The sequence below is a fragment of the Triticum urartu genome, chromosome 1 (genome assembly GCF_003073215.2).
Source record: "Triticum urartu cultivar G1812 chromosome 1, Tu2.1, whole genome shotgun sequence".
Lineage (NCBI taxonomy): Eukaryota > Viridiplantae > Streptophyta > Magnoliopsida > Poales > Poaceae > Triticum > Triticum urartu.
Genome location: NC_053022.1, coordinates 358326598 through 358346113, shown reverse-complemented (window position 1 = coordinate 358346113; position 19516 = coordinate 358326598). Strand labels below are relative to the sequence as shown.

General features: G+C 47.5%; 1 protein-coding gene across 2 annotated transcripts; it reads right to left on the bottom strand.

The window, feature by feature from the left end:
- Positions 1–15574: 15574 nt before the first annotated feature.
- Positions 15575–18445, bottom strand: LOC125533473. 2 transcript variants are annotated; one of them, XM_048696980.1, is made up of 5 exons: positions 18189–18445; positions 17863–17961; positions 17674–17751; positions 16482–16627; positions 15575–16392 (listed from the first exon to the last, which is right to left on the bottom strand). In XM_048696980.1, exons 1-4 carry the CDS (start codon positions 18399–18401, stop codon positions 16511–16513), a joined length of 507 nt encoding a protein of 168 aa, XP_048552937.1. In that variant the 5' UTR covers positions 18402–18445; the 3' UTR covers positions 15575–16392; positions 16482–16510. The 2 variants fall into 2 exon arrangements, with proteins under 2 accessions (XP_048552937.1, XP_048552936.1); XM_048696979.1 differs by lacking the exons at positions 15575–16392; positions 16482–16627 and having other exon boundaries at positions 16989–17751.
- Between the last annotated feature and the right edge of the window lie 1071 nt (positions 18446–19516).

Here is a 19516-nt window from a genome sequence, read left to right as displayed (position 1 = left end):
TCAAAAGGGGCGCGTGGACGCGTTGCAAGATACAGTCGGAGTGCGGCATGCACGCGATGTGGCACAAGACCGGTAATAGCTTGCCGGTGATGGTCAACGGCCGGCAGACGGGCAGCAAAAAAGGTTCTGGTGCTGCACACCAACAAGAACTTCGACCAGCAGATGACCAACTGGGTGATGCACCAGTACCACCTCGGGTACCTGGAGCAAGATAAGGAGCGGGAGCTGGTCCTCTGCAAGATTTTCTACCAGACGAACACTAGGGCCAGGAGTAAAAAGATTATAAGTTAGTTTGGTATTGGTAGTTGTACTACCTTGTCGTCCGCAAGTTGGTATTGTTGTTAACGATCTTTTGGTATGAACTTGCATTTGCTTCCAACCATCATGCTGAGGGTCGACGTGGATATAAAGCTGAATCATTTGTTTCAAAACGAATTTTCAGGCACCTGATTTTTATTTGATGGGTAGCATAAGCACCCGCCGTTCGAATTCCCAGTTCTCCAATTTTTTTGAAACAAGTGCATGCACTTATTATCACGATAAAAAAACAATATCCGTGCTGCATCCCAGTTATCAGTCTGTACTTGCAGAATTCTCTCGTTTATTGAGCATGATATTGTTTTTTTAGGTCGAGCAAGTTTCAACTAGGTTGTAGATTGCCCAGGGTTGTTTTGTTTTTAACAGGCCCAGCCCATGACGACAACGGGGCACAAAGATCCAACAGGTATCTACTGGCCTCTAGCCCGCCGGCGTTAGTTATATTTTGTCTTACAACATCCGCAGGCAGTTTTTTTTACTAAATCAAACACACAGCCCAGTTCTATTTTCCTCTTGAAACACATGTCCTACATCCGTTTTCTAATCTCTACCTATAGTTTTACTAGTTCATGTACACGTATCATTATATTGAAAACACATAAAATTCCCTTTTCATATTTACATCCTTATTTTTGTTGTTTTTTCCCACCCAGCGCTGGTCCCACGTCTTATTTGCTTACAAAAACAAAATGATTTTTTTGGCAAATTAATAAGTTCTTAAAAATGTTTATCATTTCGGGATTACAACAGTCCGGACTCCACCGAAATATGCAAAATAAGGTTGGAATTTTTGACCGTGGTCCTGGGCAGAAAATGGGCTGTAATAAATTACTTAAGAATTACCAAATGGGCTGCAAATTATAAAAAATAGCAAATGGGCTTTATGTTGTCTGCCACAGATTTGGAGGCTGACTTGTGGGCCTACTAAGTTCATGCGTACACAAGCTTTCTCAAAAAAGAAACTTAGTCAACAATCGACTCTACCAGCATCAGATCATTAGATGTCAATCTAACAGCAATTGTGCTTCTCCAGTCTCTAATCTTCCTGCCCCAGCCGCCCAAACCAGCGCCGTCGGAACCACCTGCTCCCGCCTCCCATGACCGGCAGTGCTGCCGGGAAGGCCTCACGGCCCCATCATACTCGCATCCCTGGCCTGTCTATCCCTCTACTCACCCACACCTCTTGTCATTTTCTGGCGACGGCAGCTGAACCAGTCAACCCTCGTACCCTCCACCGTGTGGGCAGCCACTGCCATGTTTTCCCCGGCTCCGTGTCATTCCCTTCGTAGGCCTCGCCGTCGTCCACCGCCCTGGTGCTCTCGGCGCGGCGTGGTCAACGATGTCCATCCAACGGCCGTAGTGCTTCTTCAACCTCTGGTCTTCTTGCCCCATCCGCCCAAAGCAGCGCCAGTCGTGCCACATGCTCCTGACTCCCGTGGCTGGTTGTGCTGCCGCGGAGGCCTCACCGTCCCCATACTACTCCCACCGCTGGCCAGGCCATCCCTCCACTCACCCACTCCCCCTGTTATTCTGCGGTGACGGCAGCCTCACACCGCAGCCGAACCAGTGAACCCTCGTACTCCTCTCTGCGTGGGCATCCACTGCCGCGTCTTCCCCGGCTCCGCGTCGTCCCCTTCCTAGGCCTCGCCGTCGTCCACCACCGTGGTGCTCTCGGCGCGGCGTGGTCAATGTGGTCAACGACCGACTTCCATCGGAAGAGTACTGTACGTGGAGAGGCTGACAGCTGGGTCCACGGCAGCCGCAAGGAAGTGCCTCCTTATTACGTGCAAAATAATTATTCCTCCACCTGACAGCAGGGACCCACTGGACGGGCCACCACTATTTCGTGGAAAAAAACGTTTCCCCCCTAACTGCTGGGACCCACCGGACGGGCCACCGTATTTCGCAAAAAAAACGTTTGCCCCTGACTGCTGGGACCCACCGGACGGACCACCATATTTCGTGAAAAAAACGTTCCCCCCCGCTGTCAGCTTGGACCCACCGGAAGTGCCTCCTTATTACGCACAGAAAAATGAATACTCCCCCTGCTAGCTGGGACCCAACCTGGTGGGAGGCTGACTTGTGGGCCTACTAAGTTGACGAGGATGGAGGGCTTTGTCAACTTAGTCAATATGAACGATTCTAGCTCCAGTGACCGTACGATGTCCATCCAACGGCCGTAGTGCTTCTTCAACCTCTGGTCTTCTTGCTCCAGTTTCCCAAAGTTGCGCCGGTCATGCCGCGTGCTCCTGCCTCTCGTGGCCGGCTGTGATGCCGCGGAGGCCTCACCGCCCCCTACTACTCCCACCGCTGGCCCATGCTATCCCTCTACTCACCCACACCCCCTGTTATTCTGCGGCGACGGCAGCCTCACGCCGCAGCCGAACCAATGAACCCTCATACTCCTCTCCGCGTGGGCACCCACTGTCGTGTCTTCCCCGGCTCCGCGTCGTCCCCTTCCTAGGCCTCGCCGTCGTCCACCGCCTTGGTGCTCTCGGCGCGGCGTGGTCAATGTGGTCAACGACCGACTTCCATCGGAAGAGTACTGTACGTGGAGAGGCTGACAGCTGGGTCCATGGCCAAAGCCCAGTTTTTTTGTGATTTGCCAAGTAAGTCGCTTTGTCAGGCCTGTTCGGCTGCAAATCTTTAAATACGAGGAGAGCTTCATTCGGCTGGTCGAGAAAATGGCCCATCAGTAATGAGAAATGGGCTGTACATTTTTAAAACACATCAAATCGGCAATTAATTTAAAATATCTTTTTTTATTTCAAGATTTTAAATTACATTAATTTTTATCCGTGGAGAATTTGTTGGATTTTATATTGATATACATTTATTTTTAAAATCAGTTTGAATGTGAGTCGAAATTTCGGGATTAAAAACAGTTCGGACCGCACCAAAATATGCAAAATTTCGTTAATTTTTTAACCGTGGCCACAATATGGGTTGTAATGCTAACAAAAAGAATATGGGCTCCAAAAAAAACCTTAAGAATTAGCAAATGCGCTGTAAATTATTAGAAATAATGGCAGATGGGTTGTATGCTGTTTTCCACATATTTGAGGTTTTCATAAAAAAAAGGTTGACGCACAAGCAGTGACTGTTGGATGTCCATCGAACGGTCGTCGTGCTTCTTCAATCTCTGCTCTTCCTGCTCCAGCCGCTCAAATAAGCACCGGCGGGACTGCCTGCTCCCTCCTCCCCGCGGCCGGCTGTGCTGCCGCGCAGCCTCACCGCCCCACCGTACTCCCATCGCTGGCCTAGCCATCCCTCAACTCACCCACACCTGCTGTTATTCTCCGACGACGGCAGACGAACCAGTAAACCCTCGTACAGTCATACTCCCCTCCGCGTGGGAAACAACTGCCGAGTCTTCCCTGCCTCCGTGTTGTTCCCTTCCTAGGCCTCGCCGTCGTCCACCGCCCTGGTGCTCTTGGCGCGGCCTGGTCAACGTGGTCAACGACCGACATGCATCTGAAGTGGACTGTACGTGGAGAGGCCGACAGCTGGGTCCATGGCCGCACACAAGGAAATGCCTCCTTATTACGCGCAAAATAATGATTCCTTCACCTGACATCAGGGACCCACCAAAAGGGCCTCTGTATTTTGCAAAAAAAATGTTACCACCGCTGACAGCTCAGACCCACCAGCTATATCTTCGCACGCAAGAAAGTGCCTCCTTATTACGCTCAAAAAATGAATACCCCCTGCTAGCTGGGACCCACCTTGGTGGGAGGCTGACTTGTGGGCCTAGTAAGTTGAGGGGGATGGAGGGCTTTGTCAACTTAATCAATATGCACGGTTCTAGCTCCAGTGACCGTACGATGTCCATCCAATGGCCGTAGTGCTTCTTCAACCTCTGGTCTTCTTGCTCCAGCCGCCCAAACCAGCATCGGTCGTGCCTCGTGCTCCTGCCTCCCGTGGTCGGTTGCGATGCGGCGGAGGCCTCACCGCCCCTTACTACTCTGACCGCTGGCCAGGCCATCCCTCTACTCACCCACACCCCCTGTTATTCTATGGCGACGGCAGCCTCACACCGCAGCAAACCAGTGAACCCTCGTACTCCTCTACTCGTGGGCATCCACTGCCGCATCTTCCCTGGCTCCGCGTCGTCCCCTTCCTAGGCCTCACCGTCGTCCACCGCCCTGGTGCTCTTAGCGCGGCGTGGTCAACATGGTCAAGGAACGGCTTCCATCGGATGTGGACTGTACGTGGAGAGGCTGACAGCTGGGTCCACAGCCGCAGCAAGGAAGTGCCTCCTTATTACGTGCAAAATAATTATTCCTCCACCTGACAGCGGGACCCACCGGACGGGCCACCGTATTTCGTGAAAAAAACGTTTCCCCCTGACTGCTGGGACCCACCAGCTACATCTTCGCATGCAAGGAAGTGTGTCCGGGCAAAAAAAACAAAACGATTAGCCCCCTGACTCCTGGGACCGACCAGCTACATCTTCGCAGGCAAGGAAGTGCCTGACAGTCGGGACCCACCTGGTCGAAGTGTACATAGCGTTGTCATTCTGGTCACGAACGTGTACGTACATACTGGTCGATGTAGAGGCGCGCACGTGTCGTAGTAGAGGCGCGCACGTGTCGTAGTAGAGGCGCGCACATGTCGTAGTAGAGGCGCACACGTAGCATGTACACATACGTACAACGGCCAGGGTGCAAGAAAGAAAATACGGCCATGTATGTGTACATACGGGGGGGTCTCGAACGCCTACTCACGCATACGTACGGCCAGGGCTCGTGTACATGGCTGGGTCGAAATGGAGAAACAGCGTCGTCGTTGTGTTCATGGGGAGGCAACGGAATGCGTCGTGTTCATGGGGAGGCAACAGAATGCGTCGTGTTCATCAGGAGGGCTTGGACAGAACAGGCGATGGAAACGAGGCCTGGCGTACCGCAAAACGGAGGAAACGGCCTTGTGTTCGACCGGCCACGTTCGAAACGGGATCCTGTTCATCGGGAGGGGTCTGGCGTACCGCAAAACGGAGTAAACGGACCTCCTACGGTCGAAACGGGGGTCCTGTTGACCGGGAGGGGTGTGGCATACCACAAAACGGAGGAAACGGACTTGTGTTGGAGCGCTACGGTCGAAACGGGGGTCCTATTCATCGGGAGGGGTGTGGCGTACCGCAAAAGGGGACTCCACGCGATACTGTTCATCTCCACCGTCGACCTCCTCCAGCCTCCACGGGCTCCTGTTCATCCAGCCTCCACCGCGCGCTACTCCACCGGCTACTATTCAACGACCCCTCCACCGTCTACTGTTCATCCAGCCCTCCACACCACAGGGTCCTGTTCAACCACCCCTCCACGGGCAACCCTCCACCGTCTACTGTTCATCCAGCCCTCCACACCATGGGGTCCTATTCAACCACCCCTCCACCGTCTACTGTTCATCGAGCCCTCCACACCATGGGGTCCTGTTCATCCACCCCTCCACGGGCACCCCTCCACCGTCTACTGTTCATCCAGAGGCAACGCCACCGCTCACTGTTTATCCAACCCCCCCCCTCCCCCACAACGCTCACTGTTCATCCCATCGATCGGCTTCAGTTAGCAGCAGTAGCAAAGGAATCGCTCGATCGGGTTCAGTTAACAGCCATCGATCGATCGCTCGGGTTCAGTAAAGCATAGCCTGCAGTGCAATCGCTTGGGTTCAGTTATAGCCCAATGCCTCGCTCGGGTTCAGTTAGAGCCAACGCTCGCACACACGCGCGTACGTGTACGAGAGAAACGCGCATCGCTCGGCCCCTGACCTCCCACCGCAACCGGGAACTCCCCGAAATTTTCCTCGCCCTCGCTTCTACCATGGTTTTTTCCGTCATGGACGGCCCAAAGAATGTCATGCAGCTGCGTCTTCGGCCCGTCCAGGACGAAAAGCCCAGTTTCTGTCATGATTTTTTGTCATAGCAGTAGGAGCCCACCACATCTATGATGATACCGGGTTTTGTCACAATTATCGTCATAGAAGTGTCATATGTATGACAGAAAAAAAATTCGTTCGGCCCAAAATGTCACGGATGTGTCCTTTTTTTGTAGTGTTTGTTGTGGTGTTTAGTTAACTACTTGGTTCAATTCTGCAATGCAATGTCCAATTGTCGTTGGTAGAATTTTGTATTGTTGTGCATGTGAGGAATAAATCGAATTTCGCAACACTTAATACATGAGAAACATATACAAGTGCTATATTTCCTAGTTCTTAATCATGCTTGGTTTGGATAAATGGGTTTTCCATGTGGCTTGAATTAATCTGATGAGTCTGCAATGTGCTTATTTTTTATCAACATATTTTACTGATAGCATGGGAACCCTTACTTAACATGATGACTAACTACCTTATATGTGTTGCAGGGAAACAATGGGAAGCACTGAGGTTTACAATCGAGGATAGCACCTGCATGGTCCGTTGTCTAATAGCACATTATTGTGCAACTGCAGGAACCATTCTAATATTTAGGTTTTTAACAATTTGGTCTTGCACATGTAGGTCCTGCTGTCATAGGTTTTGACCCAATGTTCGACCCTTTTGCATATGGGGAAATGAGTTGTCCATGAATATCAATCAAGTCAAGAAACTCAGAAAGATTGTTAGGATAAAGAAATTAGCGACAAAAAACAACAAGATCTTTGTCTGCACAATGAAGAAGACATCAGTTCACTACAAGATGGTACTAACTATTATACCTTGCCTTTCTTTATTCCTTTGCCCATTTCCAATATAGAGAAGATATATATGCACATCCTTGTTTTCAGGCCTTTCCAAAGCAGTTCACTGATGATTACCTCTCAAACCACCTATATGGTCAGGAGGTGAGGAAGGTTTTCATACAACACCCATGGTTCAATATTGAAGTGGTCCTGAAGAGAACGAAGGACGGGCAGTCAATCATCCACATGCACTGGCCTAAAGTTGCAAAGAACTTCAACATGAATGAAGGCTCAATATTTGCCTTCCGCTTCAGCAGTTTTACAAATGAGACGCATCTGTCTATATACCGTCCATGATGCTAATTTTGAAAGGTTCTACATGTTGCATGTGAAACTTGGTGCTGGTGCAGTTGTGTAATGGGGTAGTTGAGTGCTGAAGCTATTTCATGTTGTACTCTAATGTATTTCAATAATGAAATCCTGCTTCCTTAATATGGAAATGAAATATATTATGTGCTTAATATGAATGTCAATTAGATTAATAAATGGATTATTAATAATAGGGCAATTAGCTTGATAATGGTGAATTAGCCTGCTAATTGGGTTTTGCTATTGCAAACGGTTAGTCAGAAAATACCATGGGCGATGACCTCAGGCAATGCACACAGTTTCTAGGAATAAACCATGTTGGATCAATGAACAATCACACACGACCTTCTCTTGAAAACTGTTTGCGTTAGGCCACCTTGCACAAACATTTACAACATAAAAACTGTGTGTGATGGATAGCTGCTACCTCTTGAGCACTTGCGTTGGTTTTCCCTTGAAGAGGAAAGGGTGATGCAGCAAAGTAGCGTAAGTATTTCCCTCAGTTTTTGAGAACCAAGGTATCAATCCAATAGGAGGCCACGCACGAGTCCCTCGCACCTACACAAACAAATAAATCCTCGCAAGCAATGCGATAAGGGGTTGTCAATCCCTACACGGTCACTTACGAGAGTGAGATCTGATAGATATGATAAGATAATATTTTTGGTATTTTTATGATAAAGATGCAAAGTAAAATAAAAGGCAAAGGAAATAACTAAGTATTGGAAGATTAATATGATGGAAGATAGACCCGGGGGCCATAGGTTTCACTAGTGGCTTCTCTCAAGAGCATAAGTATTCACAGTGGGTAAACAAATTACTGTTGAGCAATTGACAGAATTGAGCATAGTTATGAGAATATCTAGGTATGATCATGCATATAGGCATCACGTCCAAGACAAGTAGACCGACTCCTGCCTGCATCTACTACTATTACTCCACACATCGACCGCTATCCAGCATGCATCTAGAGTATTAAGTTCAAGAGAACAAAGTAACGCTTTAAGCAAGATGACATGATGTAGAGGGATAAACTCATGCAATATGATAGAAACCCCATCTTGTTATCCTCGATGGCAACAATACAATACGTGCCTTGCTGCCCGCACTGTCACTTGGAAAGGACACCGCAAGATTGAACCCAAAGCTAAGCACTTCTCCCATTGCAAGAAAGATCAATCTAGTAGGCCAAACCAAACTGATAATTCGAAGAGACTTGCAAAGATAACCAATCATACATTAAAGAATTCAGAGAAGATTCAAATGTTGTTCATAGATAAACTTGATCATAAACCGATGAATACAATTCATCGGTCTCAACAAACACACCGCAAAAGAACATTACATTGAATAGATCTCCACAAGAGAGGGCGAGAACTTTGTATTGAGATCCAAAAAGAGAGAAGAAGCCATCTAGCTAATAACTATGGACCCGTAGGTCTGAGGTAAACTACTCACACTTCATCGGAAGGGCTATGGTGTTGATGTAGAAGCCCTCCATGATCGATGCCCCCTCTGGCGGAGCTCCGGAAAAGGCCCCAAGATGGGATCTTGTGGATACAGAAAGTTACGGCGGTGGAATTAGGGTTTTGGCTCCGTGTCTGGTAGTTTGGGGGTACGTAGGTATATATAGGAGGAAGGAGTATGTCGGTGGAGTAACAGGGAGCCCACGAGGGTGGAGGGCGCGCCTGGGGGGGTAGGCGCGCCCCCTACCCCATGGCCTCCTCGTTCATTGCTTGACGTAGGGTCCAAGTCCTCTGGATCATGTTCGTTCTGAAAATCACGTTCCCCAAGGTTTTATTCCGTTTGGACTCCGTTTGATATTCTTTTTCTGCAAAACCCTAAAATAGGCAAAAAAAATAGCAATTCTGGGATGGGCCTCCGGTTAATAGGTTAGTCCCAAAAAATAATATAAAAGTGTATAATAAAGCCCAATAATGTCCAAAACAGAATATAATATAGAATGGAACAATCAAAAATTATAGATATGTTGGAGACGTATCAATAGCCTTTGTCACATAGTTTCTTCTATGCACCGTGTGTGATGCATTCAATAACGCAAACGATAAAATTGTTAATATCGTATGCAATGGGGAACGCTATCACAAACGATTTAACGGGGAAAATTTTGTGCGATGTACCTGTGAACCGAAATGTTTTCCTTGGAGCGACTGTGTGGGATGTACATACGAACAGAAACGTTTAGCGGGGACTGACTCTGTGGGATGTACTTGCGACCGGAAACAATTTCACCTGTATAATTGTATTTTTTTAGCTCTACTGTACATATTTTCGTATTTGAGCGCTCGCCGGTCGCACACGACCTCATTTTGCCGAGCATGTGTGCTAGGAGGGCATATCCCCAATGGTTTATGGGGCGTGTGGGAAGGACCCCCTATCGCCGTCACTCACTAGGCGACGGTTCCAAATGCCATCACGAAAAGGGTTTAAAAACCGTTCTTATAGCACCGACGCATACCAATGATTTACTGCAGCTAACTGCTCATCAGGAAAACTATCATCAATAGGTAGTGGGTCATCAAGCACATTTTCAAGCCTAGACAAGTTATCAGCTACAGGGTTTTGGAACGAAGACGCTAGAAGCGTCCGACTTTAAATTAATAAAGCCACCAGGTAACCGTCACAAGGTTCAATAGTCTTACAAACCGAAAAGTACTCAAACATGAAAGTATGGAGAGTCATAAAGGAGCATGGGGTACATCACGAGTAACATCATAGCCCACACCCTGCTTCCTACATCTACCTCTCCACCAAAATGAGAGACCATCTACGGAGGTTGACACGCCATCGTCAAAGTGCTTCTGATCTTCTCCATGGCCTCGGTCATCTGCTCGGCATCGCGGTGCTTCCCCAACGGTGTCCACATCTATAAAAAGAGATGGCATTTGAAGATGACATCAGCGGAGTGAGAAGGGAGCTTTTTCCATTGTCATTTTGTTCCTAATAGTCCACAAACCCCACAATAGTGCCCCTACGCATCTCCAAACAATCCGACCACTAGTTCCCTTCTGGGTTTTGCACTATCTGAAGCAAATCAGAGCCCAACGCAGGGCTCCAATTTTGATGAACGCTTCCCTCACCGCGCTCCACGCAAACCTTGCTAACGCACATTGGAAAAAGACATGGTTCACGTCCCTGTGATTCGCACACACGATACACGAGCCATTCGAAGGGTTGTTCCTCTTGGCTACATTGTCCGCAGTTGGGAGGCGATTTTTGAACATTTGCCATAGGAAAATTTTAATCTTGAGTGGGACTCCTGCCTTCCAAAGCCCTCTGGCAATGTCCAAAGTATTGCCTTCCGCCATCTTGGCATACAAGGACTTAACTGAGAATTTTCTTGAGGCCATCAGGCCCCACGAGACCGCGTCAGCTCCCAAGCTAAGCGTCTCCGACCCAATTTTAGATAGCAACTCATTCCAACTTCCCGTTTCGCTCGCTGTCAAGGGACGTTTAAAATAGATTGCTGGTGGCGACGCTCTAAGGGCCTCCCCAACCATTACATTAGTATCCGTCACTAGTTAAAAGAGGGTGGGGAAACCTGCCAAAGTGGCCTCGAGTCAATCCAGCAGTCAAGCCAGAACCTCGTGGACAGTCCATTGTGGACCTCGAACTGGGCTCCCACCGCAAAGGCAGGTCGAACCGCCTGGATCCCATTCCAGAACGTCGATCCCTTGCATTTGTGTAACATCCTAGAATTCTAAATTTTGGAATGTTAATTATTTAAATAGAATTAATTTAAAACTTGCTTGTGTTGCTTGTTGTTAGTAAATTTTGACTAGGAATTTGAAACTTTTGGAGTTTAAATGAATATTAACCGAGAGGGAATAAAAGGGCTTTCCCAATAATTCATTTGGATATTATTTTGGGTTTGAGAATATTCAGAATATTTCCAATTAAAATATGAGAGAGGATGACATGACTCAATAATTAAATTAGAAAGTGATGAAACAGTCTTCAAGTTGGATTTTTTGAATTTAAAACAATTCCAACAAAAAAATCATAAGAGAGAAGGTAATAGGACTCCTTCAATATTAATAAGTTGGATATGTTTTAAATTTATTTGCATTTTCTCAGGAGTTCAAAATTATTTCGTGGAACATTTTATGAGTGTCAAAGTAAAGTTTATGAAAATATTATATGTATATTATATAAATATTAGGGATGGAAAAATGTTCACTTGGCTCCATATAGCTATATTTGCTTTTGTGGATGTTCCGGTATTTTTTATAAAATGATTTGGATCATTTATGGAGCCAAAGTCATTTCTGTAATTTTATAAATATAAGAAAACCTATTCCTAAGAGCATCTCCAGCCGTGCCCCAGAACGGCCTCCCCAGGCGGTTTATTTGCGCCGGCGACGAAAAAATCGCCCAATCACGCCCCAGGATGCCGAATTCCGCCGGCTCGGCCCGTTTTTGCGCCCGGCGCTCACAGGCCATACCCGATGCACTAGGGGGCGCTCGAGGGCTCCGACGCAAGGGAAAAGCGTTCCTGGGGCCACGTTGACAGGAGAAAAGTCAAGCCACCCGCCCAGATTCGCCTCCTACCCCCCGCGCTCGGCCGCCACCCTGCGCCACCCTGCCGATCCCGGAGCCGACCACCGCCCGCCGCAGCTAGGTAGACTATCTCCCGCCGAGAAAAAGAAGGGGTTTCGCCGAGGCAGCCTCTCCGCCACCGCCCCGGCACCTTTTCCGGCGCTCCGGTCGTGCAGGGCCTATACACCGGCGGGCTTGCACCCACCTTGCCCACAAGGTGTTCGGTGAATTGCTCGGCCCGGCGATGGACTCCGAAGATGAGGAGGCGCTCACGGTGTTGCTGGATGAGGAAGCCGAAGCCGACACCCAGGAGCAGGAGCATCTCATGGTGCTCGCCACCCTGCTCGCGAGCAGTGAGAAGCCGCGGCGAGGTGGCTCGACGCTTGGGCGGGTGAAAGCAAAGAACCGGCATCATCTGGAAGGCTACTGCATGCTCTAATCGGACTACTTCGCCGACGCTCCATTGCATGGTGAGAAAACATTTCGGCGTCGTTATCAGATGAGCCGAAAGCTTTTCCTCCGGATTGTGAATTCCATCCGGGAGTTCGACAGCTACTTCAAGTGCAAGAAGGATTGCACCGGCACACTTGGATTCACCTCCATCCAGAAGTGCACGACAACTATGAGGATGCTTGCATACGGAGCTCCCGGTGATTCACTCGACGACTATGGGCGCATGGCCGAGTCCACCAGCATAGAGTGTTTCACAAATTCTGTCGGGCAGTGGTGGTAGTGTTTGGACCGCAATACTTGAGAACACCCAATGCGGAAGACACTGCTCGGATCCTAGCACAGAATGCAGCAAGAGGATTTCCTGGGATGCTCGGAAGCATCGACTGCATGCATTGGAAATGAAAGAATTGCCCATTTTCTTGGCAGGGGTTGTACAAAGGCGGTTGTAGTGTGGTGCTTGAGGCAGTGGCCACACATGACCTCTAGATTTGGCACTCTTTCTTTGGGATGCCAGGAACTCACAATGACATCAACGTCCTGCAGTGCTCCCCGGTTTTTGCCAAGCTTGTTGAAGGTCATTCTCCTCCGGTGAATTTCGAGGTCAATGGACAGCAATACAACAAGGGGTACTATCTAGCTAATGGCATCTATCCGAGATGGTCGACATTTGTGAAGACCATCTCAAACCCTGTGCCAGGAGGCAAGAACGCCTGGTTTGCGAAGATTCAGGAGGCTTGCAGGAAGGATGTCGAGCGGGCATTTGGTGTGCTCCAATCTTGATTTGCTGTTGTCCGGTATCCCGTTCAGACCTGGTCGAAAGATCAAATGTGGGAGATCATGACTTGCTATGTCATCTTGCACAACATGATCATTGAGAGAGAGCAGGAAGAGCCAGTGTTTGACACTGAACCATACTATAGGCAGGGCCCTCTAGCCGAAGTTGATCACCAGCTACCGGCAACCTGGATTGACTACCTCAGTATGCGTCAGGAGATCCGAGACCCACAGGTGCATCATCAGCTGCAGCAGGATCTGGTGGAGCACCTATGGAGGCTCAAGGGCGAGGCCGGAAATGACGTGTGATGAAACTTAAGTTTTTATTTGTTAAACTATATAATTTGTAGTGAACTATTTATTGAACACGTCGAAACACACCGAACTATGTGATGAAACACGTCGAACTATGTGACGAACTAATTGATTTCTATTTGTATGTGAAAATTCATGCCGAAACACGCCGAATTTGGGTTGATTCACGCAGATATTGGGCCGTTTTTGGGCCGAAAGTGGGCTGAATTCGGCGCCTCGGGGCAACCTGGGGGGCGACGGCTGGGTGCCGAACCGCCCCAGCGCCGAGTTTATCACCGACGCACCCCCAGGCTGCTCTTTTTCGGTGCCGTGAGGGGCCAAACGGCTGGAGATGCTCTAACCTATTCTAACCCAACAGCGGTCGGCCCATTACCTATCTCCGCCCACGCGCCGAGGTAGCAACTGCGCAGGCCGGCCCATTTCCGTAGCGAGCAGCCCACCCGTTGGCTTCGTTTTTTTTTCTCTTCCTTCACTGTCGCCGACGCTAGCAGAGGCCCACGCGTCAGCCTCTCCCTCCCTCCCCTGTGTCTCTGACTCACGGGACCCACCCGAGTCTCCTTCTTCCTCACGATTTCTGCAGATCGAAACCAAATCGAACCCCGGTCGAATCCGCTCGAAACTTGGATCTACCCCCACCCCGTTGTGAGCATCCCCTCCGCCTCCTCTTTTGATTCTCGCAAAAACGGAGTTCTTCCGTGCCCTAGCTCACCGTTGCCTCAAGCTTGGGTCTCGCCGGAACCCGCCACTGCCTGAAGCTTCCGTCGGTTCGTTTTGTTGCCGTAAGAGCACACCTAGCTTCCCCTTTGCTCCTTTCGATCCTCCTCTCAACGCTGCACCGTCTTTACTTATTTTCGTGGTTGGAAACACAGTGTAGTGAGGAGCCCGAGCAAACACGACGACGCCAGAGTTCACGCCATCACTGCCAGTCTTCCGCCTACAGAGGACGGTCTCATCGCCGTTTAAGCCACCACTGTCACCCCGACGTACACCGCATCCTTCCGCCACCTCTCCTTCTGGAGGACCACCGGAGGAGCGCCGTCACCCACGCCAGAACCCGCCGCCGTGTTCCCCTGCTTCCGGTGAGCATGCGCGCGCAAACCCCCTTCAGCCAATCCTAGCCTGATACGTGGCCACATCTACAGTAGCCGCAGCAGCTCAAACTCTATTTTTGACAGATTTTTAACCCAATTTCGTTTAGCTATATCTGGTGATCCGTATATCCAAATCGAGTGATTCTTTTTCCTACATGTTCACAATGACCTCTACTATCCAGTAGAGTAAATATTTCAATTGTTCAAACTTTTCAAATTTGAGCGAGTCGAATTTGAATTCAAACTTTCATATGGTGATATCTTCCAGACCGTAGTTTCAATTGATTCCTTTTTCCCATGAAAACATGTGTCATAGACTTACTGATTATATTCTATCGATGCCAAATTCAAGTATTCTTTGACCCATTTTGAATTCAAATTCAATTTAAATTTCAATTCACTATAACGAGAGTTGTATTGCTCCTATTCAATTCTTTGTTTCTACAAATGAACACCTATGTCATATGCTTTCTGTTCAACAACATGTCTGTTGTTTTCCATGTAATTTTGAGCATATTCCATATTATCTAAAATGTAATCTTATATAGCAATCTTTCTATATCAATTAACTCTTTTGAGTTCATTCCATTACCTGTCAGCTTATATTACCGTCAGAACCTATATTATACTTTAAGCCTATATATATTGATTTTGTTCAACCTTGTCATATTTGCTTGGTTGTTCTTTTGATTCTTCCGTATGCCATGGTTGTTTATTTTCTTTCGGTTGTGATAGATTGCTCGAAGCGTGACGAGTAGAATTACCAGGAATTGTGAGTGCGACGATCTTCACCAAACGTACCAGGCAAGTTACACCTTGATCATCGTTCAACCTATTTTTTTCTATGCATGTAGTTATACTAGCCTAACCCGCGCGGCGGCACGCTGCGCTCAATGATCTCTCGCAGATGTGCACTCTATTGATCTAAAAGTGGAACAGTGCATGCTCATTTGATGTCAAAATGACGTATAGAGATAATAAACAAATCGAGCATACGAATATATTGAAATCTTGCAAATGCAGGGATACAAAGATACAAATTAAAAGTGGCACATTCTTGAGACAAACAAATTATTCAAACTACATACAGTTCGCTGCGGACAGAGAACTGTATACAAAGACACAAACACATTGTATAGATAAGCTAGAAGTAGATGCTAGTGGGTTAGATCATCCTAGTATATCCTCCTGCGGGATTGGTGCCTGTGATGTAATGATAAAGTGACTTTGCAAGTTCTTTCATATGTCCGACGGGAGGATGCGCGCCTATATATGTGATAATGGGATTATCGTTGTCTGGGCGCTGGGGATACATACGAATTGGTAATATATCAAAAGAAGCCATTGCATATCTTTGCCAAAATCATTGTCTGTCTTGCAAACTCGTTTTGCTGTGTGTTTACTTGCTGGTGGGCCATATTGAATTGCCATTGCTTTGTTTGAGCCTTCTCTCTTGCTGTAAACAACCTTTCCTTTGTGACTTCAAGAGCATAGTAATTATGATCATTGATAGAAATATTATAGTCTGCACAGATGCATTCTAAGGGCACCTGAGCTGATTTTTCCATTGCTTCATCTTCTGTATTAGCTGCTTCTCCTTCATATGTAATGGAGGATTCTCTGAAGCTATCTTTTTGACGTGGTAGAGCAATTAGTACAGACACTTGTATCATACCTTCATGAACGTACCAACAGGTGTACCCTTGTACTTTTAAGCCAATAGCAATTAGTACGGACGCTTGTATCATACCTTCATGAACGTACCAACAGGTGTACCCTTGTACTTTTAAGCCAATTGTCTCACTCACTGTTTCAAGCATTGGTCGTCTTGGAATATACACTATAAAATTCTCATCCTGCATGAAAGAGTTCGTAATAATATAATAAGTTGCTTACTTGCAAGGAGCAAAGAGAGAGAAAAAGCTAGGTGAGGCCAAGAGCTTACCGAGGTACTTCCGCTTCCATGATTAAAATTCAGTGCTGGATGTTTACCCTTCTTCCTAACTTGCTTTGCCATGGAGGATGCTCTCTGGGAATGATAAGCTTCGTCCATTGTGGTGTACTCAGTTGATGTTGGTCAAGAGTGTCCAACTGGTAATATATAGAGCATGTATAGATGAATGAGTCATCGTTATGTTTCGTTGAGGTTGCCAAATGGCAAGCATTTTCTGCACTCCATTCCAGTAGGTGGCACACTCGGTTCTACGTGGAGATAGAGGGAAAGATGGACGGTTGCATGCCCAGGCTGTGTACAGAAAGCAGCCGAGTCAGACTGTAACCCTGCTAGTTCAAAGCGGTGGTCTCGTATGACTACAGGAGGCAGCCGGGTCAGACTGTAACCCTGCTAGTTCAAAGCGGTGGTCTCGTATGACTCATTTTTTTCCGGTACTATGCATGCAAATGATGAAAATAATTGTAAGGATGTCATAGCGTACGACATAGAGTGCGCACATACGGGAATGGAAATATTATTGGTATTAAGTAAAAAAGGGGTACATATTGCTGCGAAACAGATAAATAAAGGGCTTAGAAGCTTTATTTTCTAGGAGACAAACAAGAAGAACACTTCTCTGAAAGTGGGTACTAAACTTAATAGAAAATAAAGAGACATGGAATTAGGCTAAACTGGTGATGCCGTCTGCCTAGTAGTCTTGATGTTCAGATGATCCTCCAGCGGGCCGTCCTTGGGACGTGGTCGTATACCCAAACAGGAGGCACACAATTGAACGCCAGCAAGCATATTCATCGGGCTGCAGGCGTGTGCTGCATGCGTCGAGCATATTCATCGGGCTGCAGGCGTGTGCTGCATGCGTCGAGCATATTCATCGGGTTGCACGCGTGCGCTGCATGCAGCGGTGTATATTCATCGGATTGCAGGCATACACTGCATGCATCGATGAATTGCCGTTCCAGTGCATGCATGCACTGCATGCCCCATGTGTTTCCATTCGACTTAACCTTCATCGTTTGATCGCACATGCGGGCATCTCGTGCCCTAAGGCCTACATGCTAGTGTCTTCTGCACAACGATTAGGCCAACAGTGGCACGTAGAACAAGTAAAAGGTCGCAGAAGCGCTAGCCAAAAAGGACAACAACATGGACAGAAATTAAGCAGAGAAAATAAACAAGAACTGACCAGTTCGCAGAGCAGAGGGCCGACCAGCAGACACGAAGCCGTCAGACGCGGAAGAAGAACCAACAGTAGTGGTCGAACCTGCAGGGAAAAAAACAGTAAGTTACCCATATCATCCAAAACAGCAAAAAGAAACACACAAAAACAATTAGAAACACTCCCATACGTGCAGCAAGTACTCAACGCACTCACCAACAGTACAGTCAACGACTCGCTTCCCCAACGAAATCTCCCGACGGCGAGCATCAAGCTCTCCATAACGAAACTACTCCAAGTCAGAACGCTGACGGGCTACAAAATGAAGTAACCAAATAAGCTGACCACAGAGAAACCAAACAAATAGAAGAACAATCCAAGAGACCAAATAAGCTGACTACAGAGGACCACAGAGGACTACAGAGGAAGCAAACAAGTAGAACAACGATCCAAGAAACCAAATAAACTGACCACAAAGCAAGCTAACAAATAAAAGAAGAATCCAAACAGAAACGCAAGTTGAGAAGAGAAAATAAACCCACCAGCCCGGCGGGAACGGAGCGGCCGGCGGGGTGGAGAATCCGCCCTGAGTCGACCTCAGCCAGCTGATCACGCAGCCCAGCGGCTGCCACCCCAGACGAAGAGTCGGCAGGAGGAAGACGCATGCCGACACGGCGCACACGCGCAATAACGGCGGCCCGAATCCCAGGAGGGCGACCCCGACGACGGCGCCCAGAACGAGCAGGAGTAACCATCGCCAAGTGAAGAAATGGCAGCAGAAGTTGGAAGAGAAGGAGCGAAGAAGGACGCAGCTGGAATGGAAAAGGGCCGCAGCGCACAACCCCTATTTATAGCAGCCAGCGAAGTGGAAAAGCACAAATCGGAACCGGCCACTGCACATGCTGCGGAGACTATCGGAAGTGTGTGCAAAAGCGGCAACCGACAAATTGGAGGTTCCAGAAAACGCGGGTGGCAAACCGACTTCAGTGCAGCCGACGTGGTGGGAAAGAAAAGCATCCGAAGCAATGAGCCAACGGCCATGCAGATTCAGACAAAAACAAAGAATAGAAGACACAGCCAATTCGGTCCGCACCGCATGCAACCAATACAAAACTGAGATGAATCCAGAGCATGCAACCAATGGACGGGTGGGTCATCAATTTTTTATAGTTTCCACCAGCAGTTGGTATGCGCACCCAGCCGTGTACCTGTCTACATCCCCCACTAAATCACTTGTCGCCCACCCATTGGTCCAAATTTGTATGATAAGAAAAATTCAAAAAAACCTGGTAAACTAAACCTGGCCAGGTTTAGTATATTTAGAATATATCACATTGCTATATGAAGTATATTTAGAATATATTTAGAATATATCACAGCCGTGTACTCCTGGGAGTATGTACTCTCATTCTCAATATACCTCATATACGCATTAATTATACCTCTTTATTATTCTCAATATACTTCATTAAATATTCTAAGATACCCCAATACGAGTTTTGTTGAAAAAATATCATCTGCGATGTACTTTTTGTAATATACCTTTTTCACGTACAAACACATTAGTATATACGTAAACATTTAAAAATATGTAGACTCACATAAATTTTTTCATGGAACTCATTTTGGGGTATCTAATAATTACTAATGAAGTATATTAAAAATAATAATGTGGTATAAAAGATTCATCTATATGGTATATGAGAAGCGGGAGTACGTACTCCCAGGAGTACACAACCATTTTTCTATATATATATATAACAAATTGACTAGTAATTAAGGACTTAGTTCACCTTTGGGCGGAATTGGTATTGATGGGTGGTTTCAAGAACATCATGGTTTATACCCTCTGAATGTAAGTGGACGGCCG

What these genes read in the sequence shown, in the direction of transcription:
- LOC125533473 (XM_048696979.1), bottom strand. Translation starts at nt 18,401, where the DNA reads ATGGTTACTCCTGCTCGTTCTGGGCGCCGTCGTCGGGGTCGCCCTCCT. An exon ending in GCTCCGTTCCCGCCGGGCTG is followed by an intron (nt 17,962 to 18,188) that starts GTGGGTTTATTT and finishes TTCATTTTGTAG; the next exon opens with CCCGTCAGCGTTCTGACTTG. An exon ending in AGTCGTTGACTGTACTGTTG is followed by an intron (nt 17,752 to 17,862) that starts GTGAGTGCGTTG and finishes TTTTCCCTGCAG; the next exon opens with GTTCGACCACTACTGTTGGT.